The sequence below is a fragment of the Rana temporaria genome, chromosome 9 (genome assembly GCF_905171775.1).
Source record: "Rana temporaria chromosome 9, aRanTem1.1, whole genome shotgun sequence".
Lineage (NCBI taxonomy): Eukaryota > Metazoa > Chordata > Amphibia > Anura > Ranidae > Rana > Rana temporaria.
Window position 1 is genome coordinate 15,980,838 of NC_053497.1, and position 12,492 is coordinate 15,993,329.

Below are 12,492 nucleotides of genomic sequence, written 5' to 3' on the forward strand. Positions count from 1 at the left end.
TATACCGTATTTATCGGCGTATACTGTGCACTTTTTCCCCCTGAAAATAGGGGGAAAATTACGGGTGCGCGCTATACGCCGATAGCATACATCGGAGGGGAAGGCGGGGGACGAGCGCCTGCCGAAAATCACAGAGCCGTCATCTTCTCTCGGCTGTCACGTCACACACGCACAGTCCCGCTTCCGCCTTGAGGTGCGCGTTATACGCCGATAAATACGGTAGTTGGCTATGCAGTGTAGCAGATGTACGTTTATTACAAGGTAGGCTGAACAGAATTACAAATCCTTTGACAGATAGAACCACAAGTTAAACTTGAACAAAAATCCCACCAAAGAATAATAAAAATGTCCAAGACAAATGTTTATATTACCAGTTGCTACAGAATTTGTATAAATTGCATGCTACAGAATTTACTTGGTGTGATACACCAAGCAGGTTGTCCTTGGTTTTGTGAAGCCACCAACACCTATTCTTGCCTTCACTTACTTGACAAAGACTCATGATTATCCATCTCCAGTGCTTCAAAGTCAAAAGCTTTCCCCATTTCCGCTACAATCTCTGCGCTGATGTGTGTGGGAAGCGTGTGCGTTTCTGGCGGATGCGTAAAATAACTGATTTTACCACTACAGAAAGTACAAGAAAGACATTTTAATTCAAAAAAGACATGCAAATGGGGCAAGCTGAACATCTATATATTCACAGATGAAATGCCAATGGCCACTGGGTGCTGCAGACTTTAGCTGTGCAATGTGATGATCAGTTGCTTGATTACAATCTATTAGAGTGGGGTGGGGGCAGGGAAGGGAATATGCATGGAGTAGACTTCAGCTTTAAAGGCCAACTCCACCGAGTTATATATTATACCCAAATTTAGGGTGTGCCATTGTGTAAAATATGGAAAATAAAACTTGACTTAATCACCTAACCCAATCTGTTAGAACAGATTTAGCCGCCTTTTCATGGTCTGGCATGCCTCCTTTCTTCAATTTCCCCTGTCGCTTAGCAAGCATGGCCAGGAATTCCAGCGTGTCCCTGAAGTTGGTCACCTTGTAGTGCTGCATAATCTGAATGAGAAGGGAACATTTCCAAAGATTAGTCATTCCTATAGGTCAAGGGTCTCTAAACATTCCAAAACAAAGGACCAGTTTACTGTCCTCCAGACTTTTAGGGGGCTGGAGTGTGGCCAGTGAGGGTAGAAAATGTCCCAGGCCCGGCATCAGTGAGAGTAAACAATGCCTTGTGTGGTGTTCAGTTGCATAGTGCTTGTGGTCATGAGAAAGGAGGATAGTGCCCCCATCCTTGGGTGTCAGTGGGAGGAAGGGTGCCCCCATCCTTGGGTGTCAGTGGGAGGAAGGGTGCCCCCATCCTTGGGTGTCAGTGGGAGGAAGGGTGCCTCCATCCTTGGGTGTCAGTGGGAGGAAGGGTGCCCCCATTCTTGGGTGTCAGTGGGAGGAAGGGTGCCCCCATCCTTGGGTGTCAGTGGGAGGAAGGGTGCCCCAACATTGATATTAGTGGGAGGAATAGTGCCACGTGACAGGTCCCAGGCGATCGCCTGACCACACAGAGCGCAGCGCCGCTCGCACATGCGCAGTGAATGCCCGGCCGTGAAGCCAAAAGCGGTCATGGCCGGGTGCCCACACTAGGAATGGAGGCGCCGGCCGGAGAGGGAGGAGAGGAGCGGAGCTCCGGGCGGCGTGTCACTGGAATGTAGAGCAGGTAAATATCTGTTTATTAAAAGCCAGCAGCTACAATTTTTGTAGCTGCTGACTTTTAATAAACATAAAAAAGCCTGGAACTGCCCTTTAAAACGGAGCACCACCCAAAGGGTGAAGCTCTGCTTATTTGCCTCCTCCCCCCCTCCACTGCCACATTTGGCACCATTCGGGGGGGAACGAGTACCTAGTTTTGACAAGTACATGCTCCCACTTCCGGGTGACTTCACCGCAGCAAAGTCATCCGGAAATATGGCCCCCCTCCTCCTTCCCCCCACGCCGCTCGGCCATTCACAAAGCACAGCACACTTAACGCATGTGCAGTAGGGAACTGCCAATTTACTTTACCCAAATGGCGGCGGCAGCACCCAAGATCCGATTAAAAAATTGGCTTGGGTGAAGACACCGCTAGATCCCAGGACAGGCAAGTGTCCTAATATTAAAAGTCAGCAGCTACAGTATTTGTAGCGGCTGATTTTAAATTGTTTCTAACAGAGCCTGGAGGTCCTCTTTAAGTTTTCCGCAGGGAGGGGCAGAGTGGTAAGGATGAGCTGCTCCACAATGCCTGCAGCTAGAAAAGACAGTAATGTTTTAAAGATTATTTACTGCTTGTGAAGAATATAATTACTTGAATATCGATAGCTTGGATTGTAGATGACTGGTCATGGGGTCCCTGCCAGAGGATCTTGTGGAAGCATTGGTAAGAGACTGCCTAAAGGTCTGGTCATGCAACAGTGCTATGGACCAATCTCAGATTATTTTATTATTATTATTATACAGGATTTATATAGCGCCAACGGTTTGCGCAGCGCTTTACATCAGGGAAGACAGTACAGTCACAATACAATTCAATACACGAGGGATCAGAGGGCCCTGCTCGTTAGAGCTTACAATCTAGAAGGGAGGGTCAAGTGGAACAAAGGGTAGTAGCTGTGGGGGATGATCAGATGGACTCAAATGCAAATACAGTTGTTAGGTGTGGGTAGGATAGGCTTCTCTGAAAAGGAGGGTTTTCAGGGACCCTTTAAAAGCTGATAGAGAAGGAGATAGGCGGATAGATTGGGGTAAGGAGTTCCATAGGCTCGGGAGCAGGTGATGAGAGAGCTAGAGAGTAGGAGGTCTTGAGAAGAGCGAAGAGAACGATTAGGTTGGTATTTAGAGACTAGGTCAGTGATGTAGCTGGGGGCAGAGTTGTGGATGGCTTTGTAGGTAGTAGTTAGTAGTTTGAATTTAATTCTTTGGGTAAGTGGAAGCCAATGGAGGGATTGACAGAGAGGGGAAGCAGAGACAGAGCGGTTGGTAAGGTGGATCAGTCTGGCAGCAGCATTCATGATGGACTGAAGGGGGGTTAGAGTATGCAGAGGTAAGCCAATGAGGAGGGAGTTGCAGTAATCAAGGTGAGAGATGACCAGGGAGTGAATTAAGAGCTTTGTTGTGTCATTGGTTAGAAAGGGGCGTATTTTGGAGATGTTGCGAAGGTTGAGGCGGCAAGATTTGGACAGTGATTGAACGTGAGGTTTAAAGGACAGTTCAGAGTCCAGGACTACTCCTAGGACCTTGACATGTGGGGATGGGCTGATAGTTGTGCCATTCATTTTGACAGAGAGATCAGGGGAAGAGGCACGTGGGGGAGGGAAAATGATAAGTTCCGTTTTAGATAGATTGAGTTTGAGGAAGTGGTGCGACATCCAAAGTGATATATCTGATAGTAAATTAGTGATACGTGAGGAAAATGAACTAGTGAGTTGAGGGGTAGAGAAATAAATTTGAGTGTCGTCAGCGTAGAGATGGTATTGGAAGCCGTGGGAGGCTATCAGCTGACCCAGGGAGGAGGTGTAGATTGAGAATAGGAGAGGTCCAAGAACAGAACCTTGGGGGACCCCAACAGAGAAAGGAAGAGGAGAGGAGGAAGTAGAATTGTAAGTAACGCTAAAGGTACGGTTGGATAAGTAAGTAGAGAACCAGCGAAGAGTACAGTCACGGAGACCAAAGGTGTGAAGTTTTTTGAGGAGGAGTGGGTGGTCAACCGTATCGAAGGCGGCAGAGAGGTAGGAGCACAGAGTAGTGTCCCTTAGTTTTGGCCGTTAGTATATCGTTTGTAAGTTTTAGGAGAGCAGTTTCTGTGGAATGTTGAGGACGAAATCCAGACTGAAAGGGATCAAGAAGGTTATTATCAGCAAGGTGGACGCTCAGTCGGTTGTAGACTAGACGTTCAAGGAGTTTGGATAAAAAGGGGAGCAAGGAGATGGGGCGTAGGTTGTCAAGATTGGATGGGTCCAGTGAGGGCTTTTTAAGTATGGGGCTGACTAGTGCATGTTTCAAAGAGTTATGGAAGATGCCAGAAGAGAGGGAGAGATTGAAGATGTGGGTAAGAGAGTGTAGAATAGAGTTAGAGGGTGAACGTAGCATTTGCGAGGGAACAGGGTCCAGAGCGCAGGTGGTAAGATGGACGTTGGCAAGTAATTTAGCGACCTCGTCTATAGTGGTGGGGTTGAAAGAGGGAAGTAAAGATTGTACCTGTGTGCATGAGGTGGGAAGTGTGGAGGGTATCTGAACAGTAGAGATCTCCTTGCGAATTGTATCAATCTTCTGTTTGAAGTGATTGGTGATCTCCTGGGCAGTGAGTGAGTTGGTGGGTGGAGGCAGTGGGGGACGAAGTAGAGAGTTGAAGGTAGAAAAGAGTTGACGGGATGATAAGTTTTTAATGAGGGTGATGAAATAGGTCTGCTTGGCTGGAATTGTATTTTTGGAGGGCAGATTTATACTGGACGAAGTCTTCCTTGGACTTGCTCTTGCGCCACTGGCGCTCAAGAGCACGGCTGTGTTTTTTTAGACTTCTGGTATCATCTGTTTGCCATGGTTGAAGGGGGCGTTGTCCTATTCTGCGTGCAGTGAGGGGGGCCAGTCTGTCCAGTGATGCTTGAAGTGAAGTGTTGTAGACAGAAGTGGCTAGGTCAGTGCAGGACAGGGGTGCGATTTTGTCATAGAGGTGGTCAGTCGCAGAGTATAGAAGAGATTGACCTTTTGATAATTTTTTTTAGATCTTAAACATTTTAGCACCCCATGGACAGTTATATGTATGTGGGTTTGCTTATGAACAGAGGTGCACTTTAAAAATGGGGGAAAAAAGCAGAAGTGTTAAAGAAAAAAATATGAATGTGTGCAGACTAAGGGGTTGATTTACTAAAGGCAAATAGACTGTGCACCTCTGCAAGTGCAGTTGCTCCAAAGCTTAGTAAATGAGATGAAGCTTCACTTTGCAAAGAATACCCAATCACACGCAAAAGAAATGAAAAAAAACAGCATTTTTGCCTGCACATGATTGGATGATGGATGTCAGCAGAGCTTCTGCTCATTTACTAAGCTCTGGAACAACTGCACTTGCAAGTGTACAATCCATTTGCCTTTAGTAACCTCTAAACCTCCTGCATACTCTTACTAGTTACTTATTTCTCTGCACTTTGGGTACACTTACACATATCTGTACACTGGTCTCTCCTCGTGTCTATTACCTGATCTTTATTGCAACGTCTCAAAATGGCTTCCACCGGTCCTACAGGGTCCACAAGCTGCTCAATTTTTACACAGTTCCGCAGGATCATAGCGGCATCAGATGTGGAGGTCGCCATGACAATACCCGGACAGTCGAGAAGTTTGATATGTTTGTCCAGGTGGACCTCTTGCAGGCACCTGAGTATAAAACACAGTCATAGTATCACAGAAAATACAGCAGATCTTCATAGGCCATTCATAGGTTTGTATAGGATGGGACAGCAGATTCCTGGAACAGGTGTGTGCAAACAGCCGCTCAGCCTTTACAAAGCAATGGCAGGCTGACAGGAGCCATGGCTACCCCGCTGCTGTTCACGCGTATCCCAACTTTCAGCAGTAACCAGCGGCTAGGGACAGGCGGCCGGTCCTAGACAGAGACAGTTGGATGTGGGGATACATGCAAATAGCAGTGGACAGCCGCGGTTCCAGCCAGCCTGTCATTGCTTTATACAGGCTGAGCAGCTACGGCTGTTCCCACACACCTGAAAATCCAACTGCATGAATCCACGGATTCTTGCCACAGTATTCGGACATGTGAATGAGGCCTTAGTGTCCGAGGCAATGTATTGATGGTACTTCACTTACTTCGTCACCCCAGGTGTAGCTCCTACATTACAAGCACGGGCCCTCTTCAAACTGTTGATTAAACTGCTCTTTCCCACGTTTGGAAAACCTGAAAAGTGAATCACAAATAGAGGAATGTCCACATGTGTACTAAATTATAGATCTGTAACTTTCATTGTTTTGTAATTGATTACGGTTTAGACTTGAAACATCCCAATCAAGCCTATACAATGTAAGTACATGGGCAGAATGGCACTGTCATCATCATAGGCAAGAACCTGTGGAAGAGTGTGTCTGTGGGGGGGGGGGGGGGGGGATATTATTTCAGCTTACGAAAGTTTAGGGGGCTTATACAATTCATTAACTTGTCTTTAACAAAATCTCAAAATCACCCCCAGTTAGGGTTGCCACCTCATCCCTTTAAACCAGAACATATATTAGTTACGGAGGTTCTGTGGCTGATTAAGGTGGTAATTAAACTCATTTAGTGCCTAACCTGCATTCAATTAGCCTTAGAACCTGTGTAATTAATATGTGTTCGGGTTTAAAGGGATGAGGTGGCAACTCTACCCCCTGCCTGCTCTAGGCACCCTCTGGGGTCTATAATTACCCTTAGCTCTTGAGTTGGGCTCTGTCTTTCATGGTTATGATGAGCCAGTCATTAACCGCTTGCTGCCCGCAGATATACGTCTGCAGCATGGCACGGGCTGGCAAAAGGACGTACATGTACGTTCTCCTTAAAGATGCGGTTGTTGCGGGCCCCCCCCCCCCCCGATCGCCGTGTGTAAGCTCACGGGTCCCGCGAACTCGATCGCCACGGGCATACCCGCGATCGTCTCATGGAGAGATAGAAAGGGGAGATGTTAGTGTAAACACAACATCTCCCTGTTCTGCCTAGTGACACTGGGGTAGATTTAGAGAACAATTACGCCGGCGTATCCATAGATACGCCGCAAAATTGCTAAGTAGCGCCGGCGTATCTACTTTCTGTATTCAAAAAGCTAGATACGCCGACTGTAGCCTAAGATACGACTGGCATAAGTCTCTTACGCCGTCGTATCTTAGGGTGCATTCTGACGCTGGCCGCTAGGTGGCGCTCCCGTAGTTGTCAGCGTAGAGTATGCAAATTGCATACTTATGCCGATTCACAAACGTACATGCGCCCGGCGGTCGTTTTTTACATCGTTTGCGTACGTCGTTTTCGGTGTAAGGCTGCTCCTGCTATTAGGAGGCGCAGCCAATGTTAAGTATGGCCGTCGTTCCCGCGTCGCGATTTGAAAATTTAACGTTGTTTGCGTAAGTCGTCCGTGAATGGCGCTGGACGCCATTTACGTTCACGTCGAAACCAATGGCGTCCTTGCGACGTCATTTACCGAAATGCACGTCGGGAAATTTTAGGGACGGCGCATGCGCAGTACGTTCGGCGCGGGTTCGCGCCTAATTTAAATGATCCACGCCCCCTACGGGATCATTTGAATTACGCGCGCTTACGCCGGCCCCTTTTACGCTACGCCACCGCAAGTTTACAGGCAAGTGCTTTGTGAATCAAGCACATGCCCGTATAACTTGCGGCGGCGTAACGTAAATGTTATACGTTACGCCGCCGCAGTTTTGCGCGCCTCTACCTAAATCCACCCCGCTGTCACTTGTTCCCTGTCATCGGGAACAACGATCAGTGACGTGTCAAGAAAAGCCACGCCCCCTACAGTAAGAACCACTTCTGAGGGAACACTTAACCCCTACAGCGCCACCTCGTGGTTAACCCCTTCACTGCCAGTGTAATTTTCACAGTTATAAGTGCATTTTTATAGCACTGATGGCTGTAAAAATGACAATGGTCACAAAAATGTGTCAAAAAAGTGTCCGATGTGTCCGCCATAATGTCGCAGTCACGATATAAAAAAAAAAAAAAAAAAATCGCAGATCGACGCCATTAAAAAGAAAAAAATAATAAAAATGCTATAAAACTATCCCCTATTTTGTAGACACTATAAACTTTTGCGCAAACCAATCCATAAACGCTTCTTGCGTTTTTTTTTTTATACCAAAAATATGTAGAAGAATACGTATCGGCCTAAACTGAGGAAAAAAAAAAGTTTTTTATATATTTTTGAGGGTATTTATTATAGCAAAAAGTAAAAAAATATTGAATTTTTTTTTTTTTTTAATTATTGCTATATTTTTGTTTATAGCGCAAAAACTAAAAACCGCAGAGGTGATCAAATACCACCAAAAGAAAGCTCTATTTGTGGGAAAAAAAGGACGCCAATTTTGTTTGGGAGCCACGTCGCACGACCACGCAATTGTCAGTTAAAGCGACGCAGTGCCGAATCGCAAAAAGTGGCCTGGTCTTTGACCAGCAATATGGTCCGGGGCTGAAGTGGTTAAAGGAACCTATTTAGAAAATAAAAAACAAACCTTTACAACCCCTTTAAGTTTTAGATTAGTACCCAGATCAAGCCCATCAGCATCAAGCTGCGAGAGCAATCAAAATGAAATAGAATGAGGTAAAAAACTGGAATCAACCAATGTGAATCAAGTTGCAAAGCATAAGCAATAGAAACGCCCTGTTTTGATATACCGTTATATGGGGTCCTTATAGAGGAATTCTTCTTTCATGTTAGTGGCTTATCAGATATTTTACCTACAACTCCTACTGTTATGGCAGTCTTAATGTCCAGGTTTCTGCAGTAATTTCCAAGAAGTTTCATCAGGCAGTCAGCACCAACACAGGCACCGGAGCTCAGAAGATCCTCAGATGCCTGGGTGACCGGCACCCTGCTCTGTTGCTGTAGAGACAAAAAAAAGTGTTACACGTTACATTGCACAAGACAAAAAAAAAAACGACACACTGTACATCTTAAGACATGTTTCCTTAACCACTTGACCTCTGGAAGATTTACCCCCGGCCATTTTTTGCGATACGCCACTACGTTAGTTTTACTGACAATTGCGCGGTCAAGCAGCGCTGTACCCAAATAAAGTTTATGTCCTTTTTTTCCCCCTACAAGTAGAGATTTATTTTGGTGGTATTTAATCATCTGTGTGTTTTTTTTTTTAATCGTCTGTCATTTTTTTTGTTTACTAATGGAGGGGAATTCATCCAATGGGGACATTAGTTCTGGTGACCTGTTGGGATCCTCTCACTTTGGAGGGATTTCCTTGTACTTCCTGTTTTGACAATGGGACAGAAAATGAAGGAAAATCTCCCAAGGGATTACAACCCTCCCTTACTCTATCCAAAAAGCCTGCCGACGCGACAGAGGTGCTCCAGACTCTGGATGTATTCTAGGGGTGCTGAATATAATCACAGCATCGATGCATCACGATTCAGACGTTCACGATGCAGCAGCGATTCTACGAGTCGGCCAAATCAATTTCTGGTGACGTCATCCGTCGCTCTGCCTCTCCGGGAGAAACACAGAGGCAGAGCCTGCATGGTGGATAAAGCCCCCTCCTCTCCCCTTAAGAAGAAAGTCAGCTGACAGCCAATACAGTGCGGGGGGAGCTCAAGGAGACCCGACATCAGGAGGCTTCACTGGAGGCACTGGAAGGGGGAAGACACACTGAGCAGCATGGAAGAGGGGAAATCGGCTGACACTGAGAGCAGGCGAGTGCCAGTGTCACTGATCCCATCCCTCCACTATCATCACCCCTCTGCCACTGATCCCATTTATTTCCCTCTGCCACTGATCCCATTTATATCCCTCCGACTCCGATCCCAGGCAACCCCCTCCGACTCCGATCCCAGGAAACCCCCTCCGACTCCGATCCCAGGCAACCCCCTCCGACTCCGATCCCAGGCAACCCCCTCCGACTCCGATCCCAGGCAACCCCCTCCGACTCCGATCCCAGGCAACCCCCTCCGACTCCGATCCCAGGCAACCCCCTCCGACTCCGATCCCAGGCAACCCCCTCCGACTCCGATCCCAGGCAACCCCCTCCGACTCCGATCCCAGGCAACCCCCTCCGACTCTGATCCCATCTATCCCTCCGACTCTGATCCCATCTATCCCTCCGACTCTGATCCCAGACAACCCCCTCCGACTCTGATCCCAGACAACCCCCTCCGACTCTGATCCCAGACAACCCCCTCCGACTCTGATGCCAGACAACCCCCTCCGACACTGGAGAAAAATTTTGTTTTTCGCACTGCTTGAATTTGTGGATAAAACATTTTTAACCATGCGCATTTGCGCAGTAATCGTGATGCATTGCGGAATCAAATCAAACCTTGGACAGGATAATCGAATCGCGAGACCAGTGAAGATGCGCACCCCTAATGTATACCAACAATAATTAGGATTCATGCTAAGCTGGCTCAGCCTTTCAGAGCGCCCCTGAGCACCTGAGCCAGCCGCTCCTGCCCCTTCTTCTCCCTGGCACTCCACTGAGTGCTGGACGGGCAAAGCAGGAAGTGGTGGTTACTACTCTGTTTCTCAGAGTGTTGACCCGAGAACTGAGCAACCAGCGGTCACATGATCATTCAGTTATTGGGCTTAGAGATGGCGGGGGACGCTGCAGCAGGTAGGTAAGTATGTTTCTTTTTTTATATAGGTTGCAGGGTCTTTTAAAAAAGCCCTAGGTTTTAATGTCAATAGGTCATTCCGCAAGCTTAAAAATTGGGAACAATTTCAAAAACTCAGACACAAAGTATTATTATTACCAAGTTCTTATTCTGCTGCTGTGTAGAAGCCTTGAAAGCCACAGTGGGGAACTCATTCCGCAAATACTTCAACCATTTCTCCACTATGGATTTGGACACCAAATCTGTGACCAAGATAAAAGAATTAGTTACATGTAGACATACTCAGGACTTTTTACTTTCTGGACTGGATTTGATTTACCAATGGATTAAAAATAATACTTTTCTTCTCTTGTTAAAATAATAATAATAATAATAATACTTTTCTTTATTCATAAGCATCACTGCCCAAAACGCAGTATGTGCTGCAAGCTGTCATTAGTGAGCAAACTAGATAAAGAGAGGCCAAGATGCATCATGTAAAACTGTGGCCAATGGCTCTGTACCAATAATTACTTATAAGTAATTACTTACTTAAAAAAAAAAAATTCTATAACCAAAACAGGCAAAATTGCACACCAAAAATAAGGGAAAAGTCCACTTTAAAGTGAAACTGAAACCAAAAAGTTATTTTCTCCATGGTATAGGACACATCTAAAAATGTAAATTGTGCATGAGAAGTAAATTAAGAAATTGGACAAAAAATAAACATACGTACTTACCTCCATGGTGCAGCAATGCTCAAGCTGTGCCCCGCTAGCTCTAAGCCCAAGAACAAGAGCGATCACATGACTGCTGATCACTCAGTTCTTGGAGCGGAGAGCAGCGGCTGTCAGTCACCACCCTCCCCTCTGCCCCTCCAGCGCTCACTGGAGAACTTTGGCCAGGCGAGGGGACGGAACGTAGCTGGGAGCGCTCCGCTGATGGGCACTGATGAGGTGGCAGACTGACAGTGAATGACACTCATGAGCTGTACTGTCTGGTGGGCACTGATGAGCTGTACTGTCTGATGGGCACTGATGAGCTGGGCACTGATGTGATGCATCGATGGGATGCACTGGCGAGATGGCACTGATGGACACTAATGAGGTGGCACTGACAGGCGCTGAACTGGTGGGCACTAATAGGCTCCACTGGTGGACACTGATAAGGTGGCACTGATGGGCTGCACTGGTGGACACTAGTGCACACCCATGGAGGACGTCACGTGACTGCGCTGGGTGATGACGTCAATGCAATTCGCCGTACTCAATGGCGTAGCTTCATCTCGGAAGCTACGCCATTGAGTACGGCGAAACGCGTTGACGTCATCACCCAGCGCAGCGCAGTCAAGGGACATCCTCCCTGTGTGTGCGGGACGGAGGCGCCTCGCGGTGAAATAGTTGTGAGAAGCGGAGAAACTGAGGAGCACAGCGTGATTGAAAGCATACCGTTGGCTGTGTGGAATACACAATCTGGACTTGCTACTACTTGCTACCAATACTTCCACGGACACCTTCTATTGCCAAATCATCAAGGTCTGTACTAGTGAAAAACTTCACCTATAACCAACATGACTTGATGTCCCGCCTGGATGACACAAACGACAGATTGGTAATGTACAGACAGTACACTGATAATGCAATAGCATTCCATCTATTGGCACTGGTGTCATTGTGGTCAACTGCGTTTGCATATCTTCCAAAAACGCCATCAACAGTATGTCCATCCAATTTTGAATAGCCAAACGGCATACCACTCCTCTCGCTACTACCAATAGGTCTGTCCATATATGGTGGAAATGATTCAGAGTTGATTAGCCCTTTCTGCTTGGTAGACACTAATGGATCTAACTGGAGTTTGCTTACCATGATCGCCTTGACCAACATCACTAATCCATCTCTGCTGAATAACTTTAATTGATTGCACAGACCCTCAGCTTCCTGCACTTCAGGACCATTACAACTAACCTGGCCTAATCAAAATATTGCTATGGCCTCTACTATATAAATGATCACTAGGTTCTTTAGATTACTTCCCCTGCTCCCTACCCCTTGCCTCCTCCCCCACACACCGGGTTCAGCCACCTGTAAAAGCACTCATTGGCCCAATTAAGAAGGGATTGTCAGTTACAATTTTCTCTGACCTATTGTAGTCCT

The 12,492-nt window shown here is 46.7% G+C and overlaps 1 protein-coding gene across 1 annotated transcript in view; it reads right to left on the reverse strand.

The window, feature by feature from the left end:
* The window catches only part of GNL3L (G protein nucleolar 3 like), a 36,698-nt gene that overhangs the window by 14,018 nt on the left and 10,188 nt on the right, over positions 1–12,492 (reverse strand). The window contains exons 7-12 of the mRNA XM_040322862.1: positions 10,496–10,599; positions 8,474–8,618; positions 5,851–5,938; positions 5,226–5,403; positions 923–1,065; positions 488–624 (exon numbers count right to left, since the gene is read on the reverse strand). Coding sequence (XP_040178796.1) covers positions 488–624; positions 923–1,065; positions 5,226–5,403; positions 5,851–5,938; positions 8,474–8,618; positions 10,496–10,599 — 795 coding nt within the window. The remainder of the gene's footprint in view (positions 1–487; positions 625–922; positions 1,066–5,225; positions 5,404–5,850; positions 5,939–8,473; positions 8,619–10,495; positions 10,600–12,492) is intronic.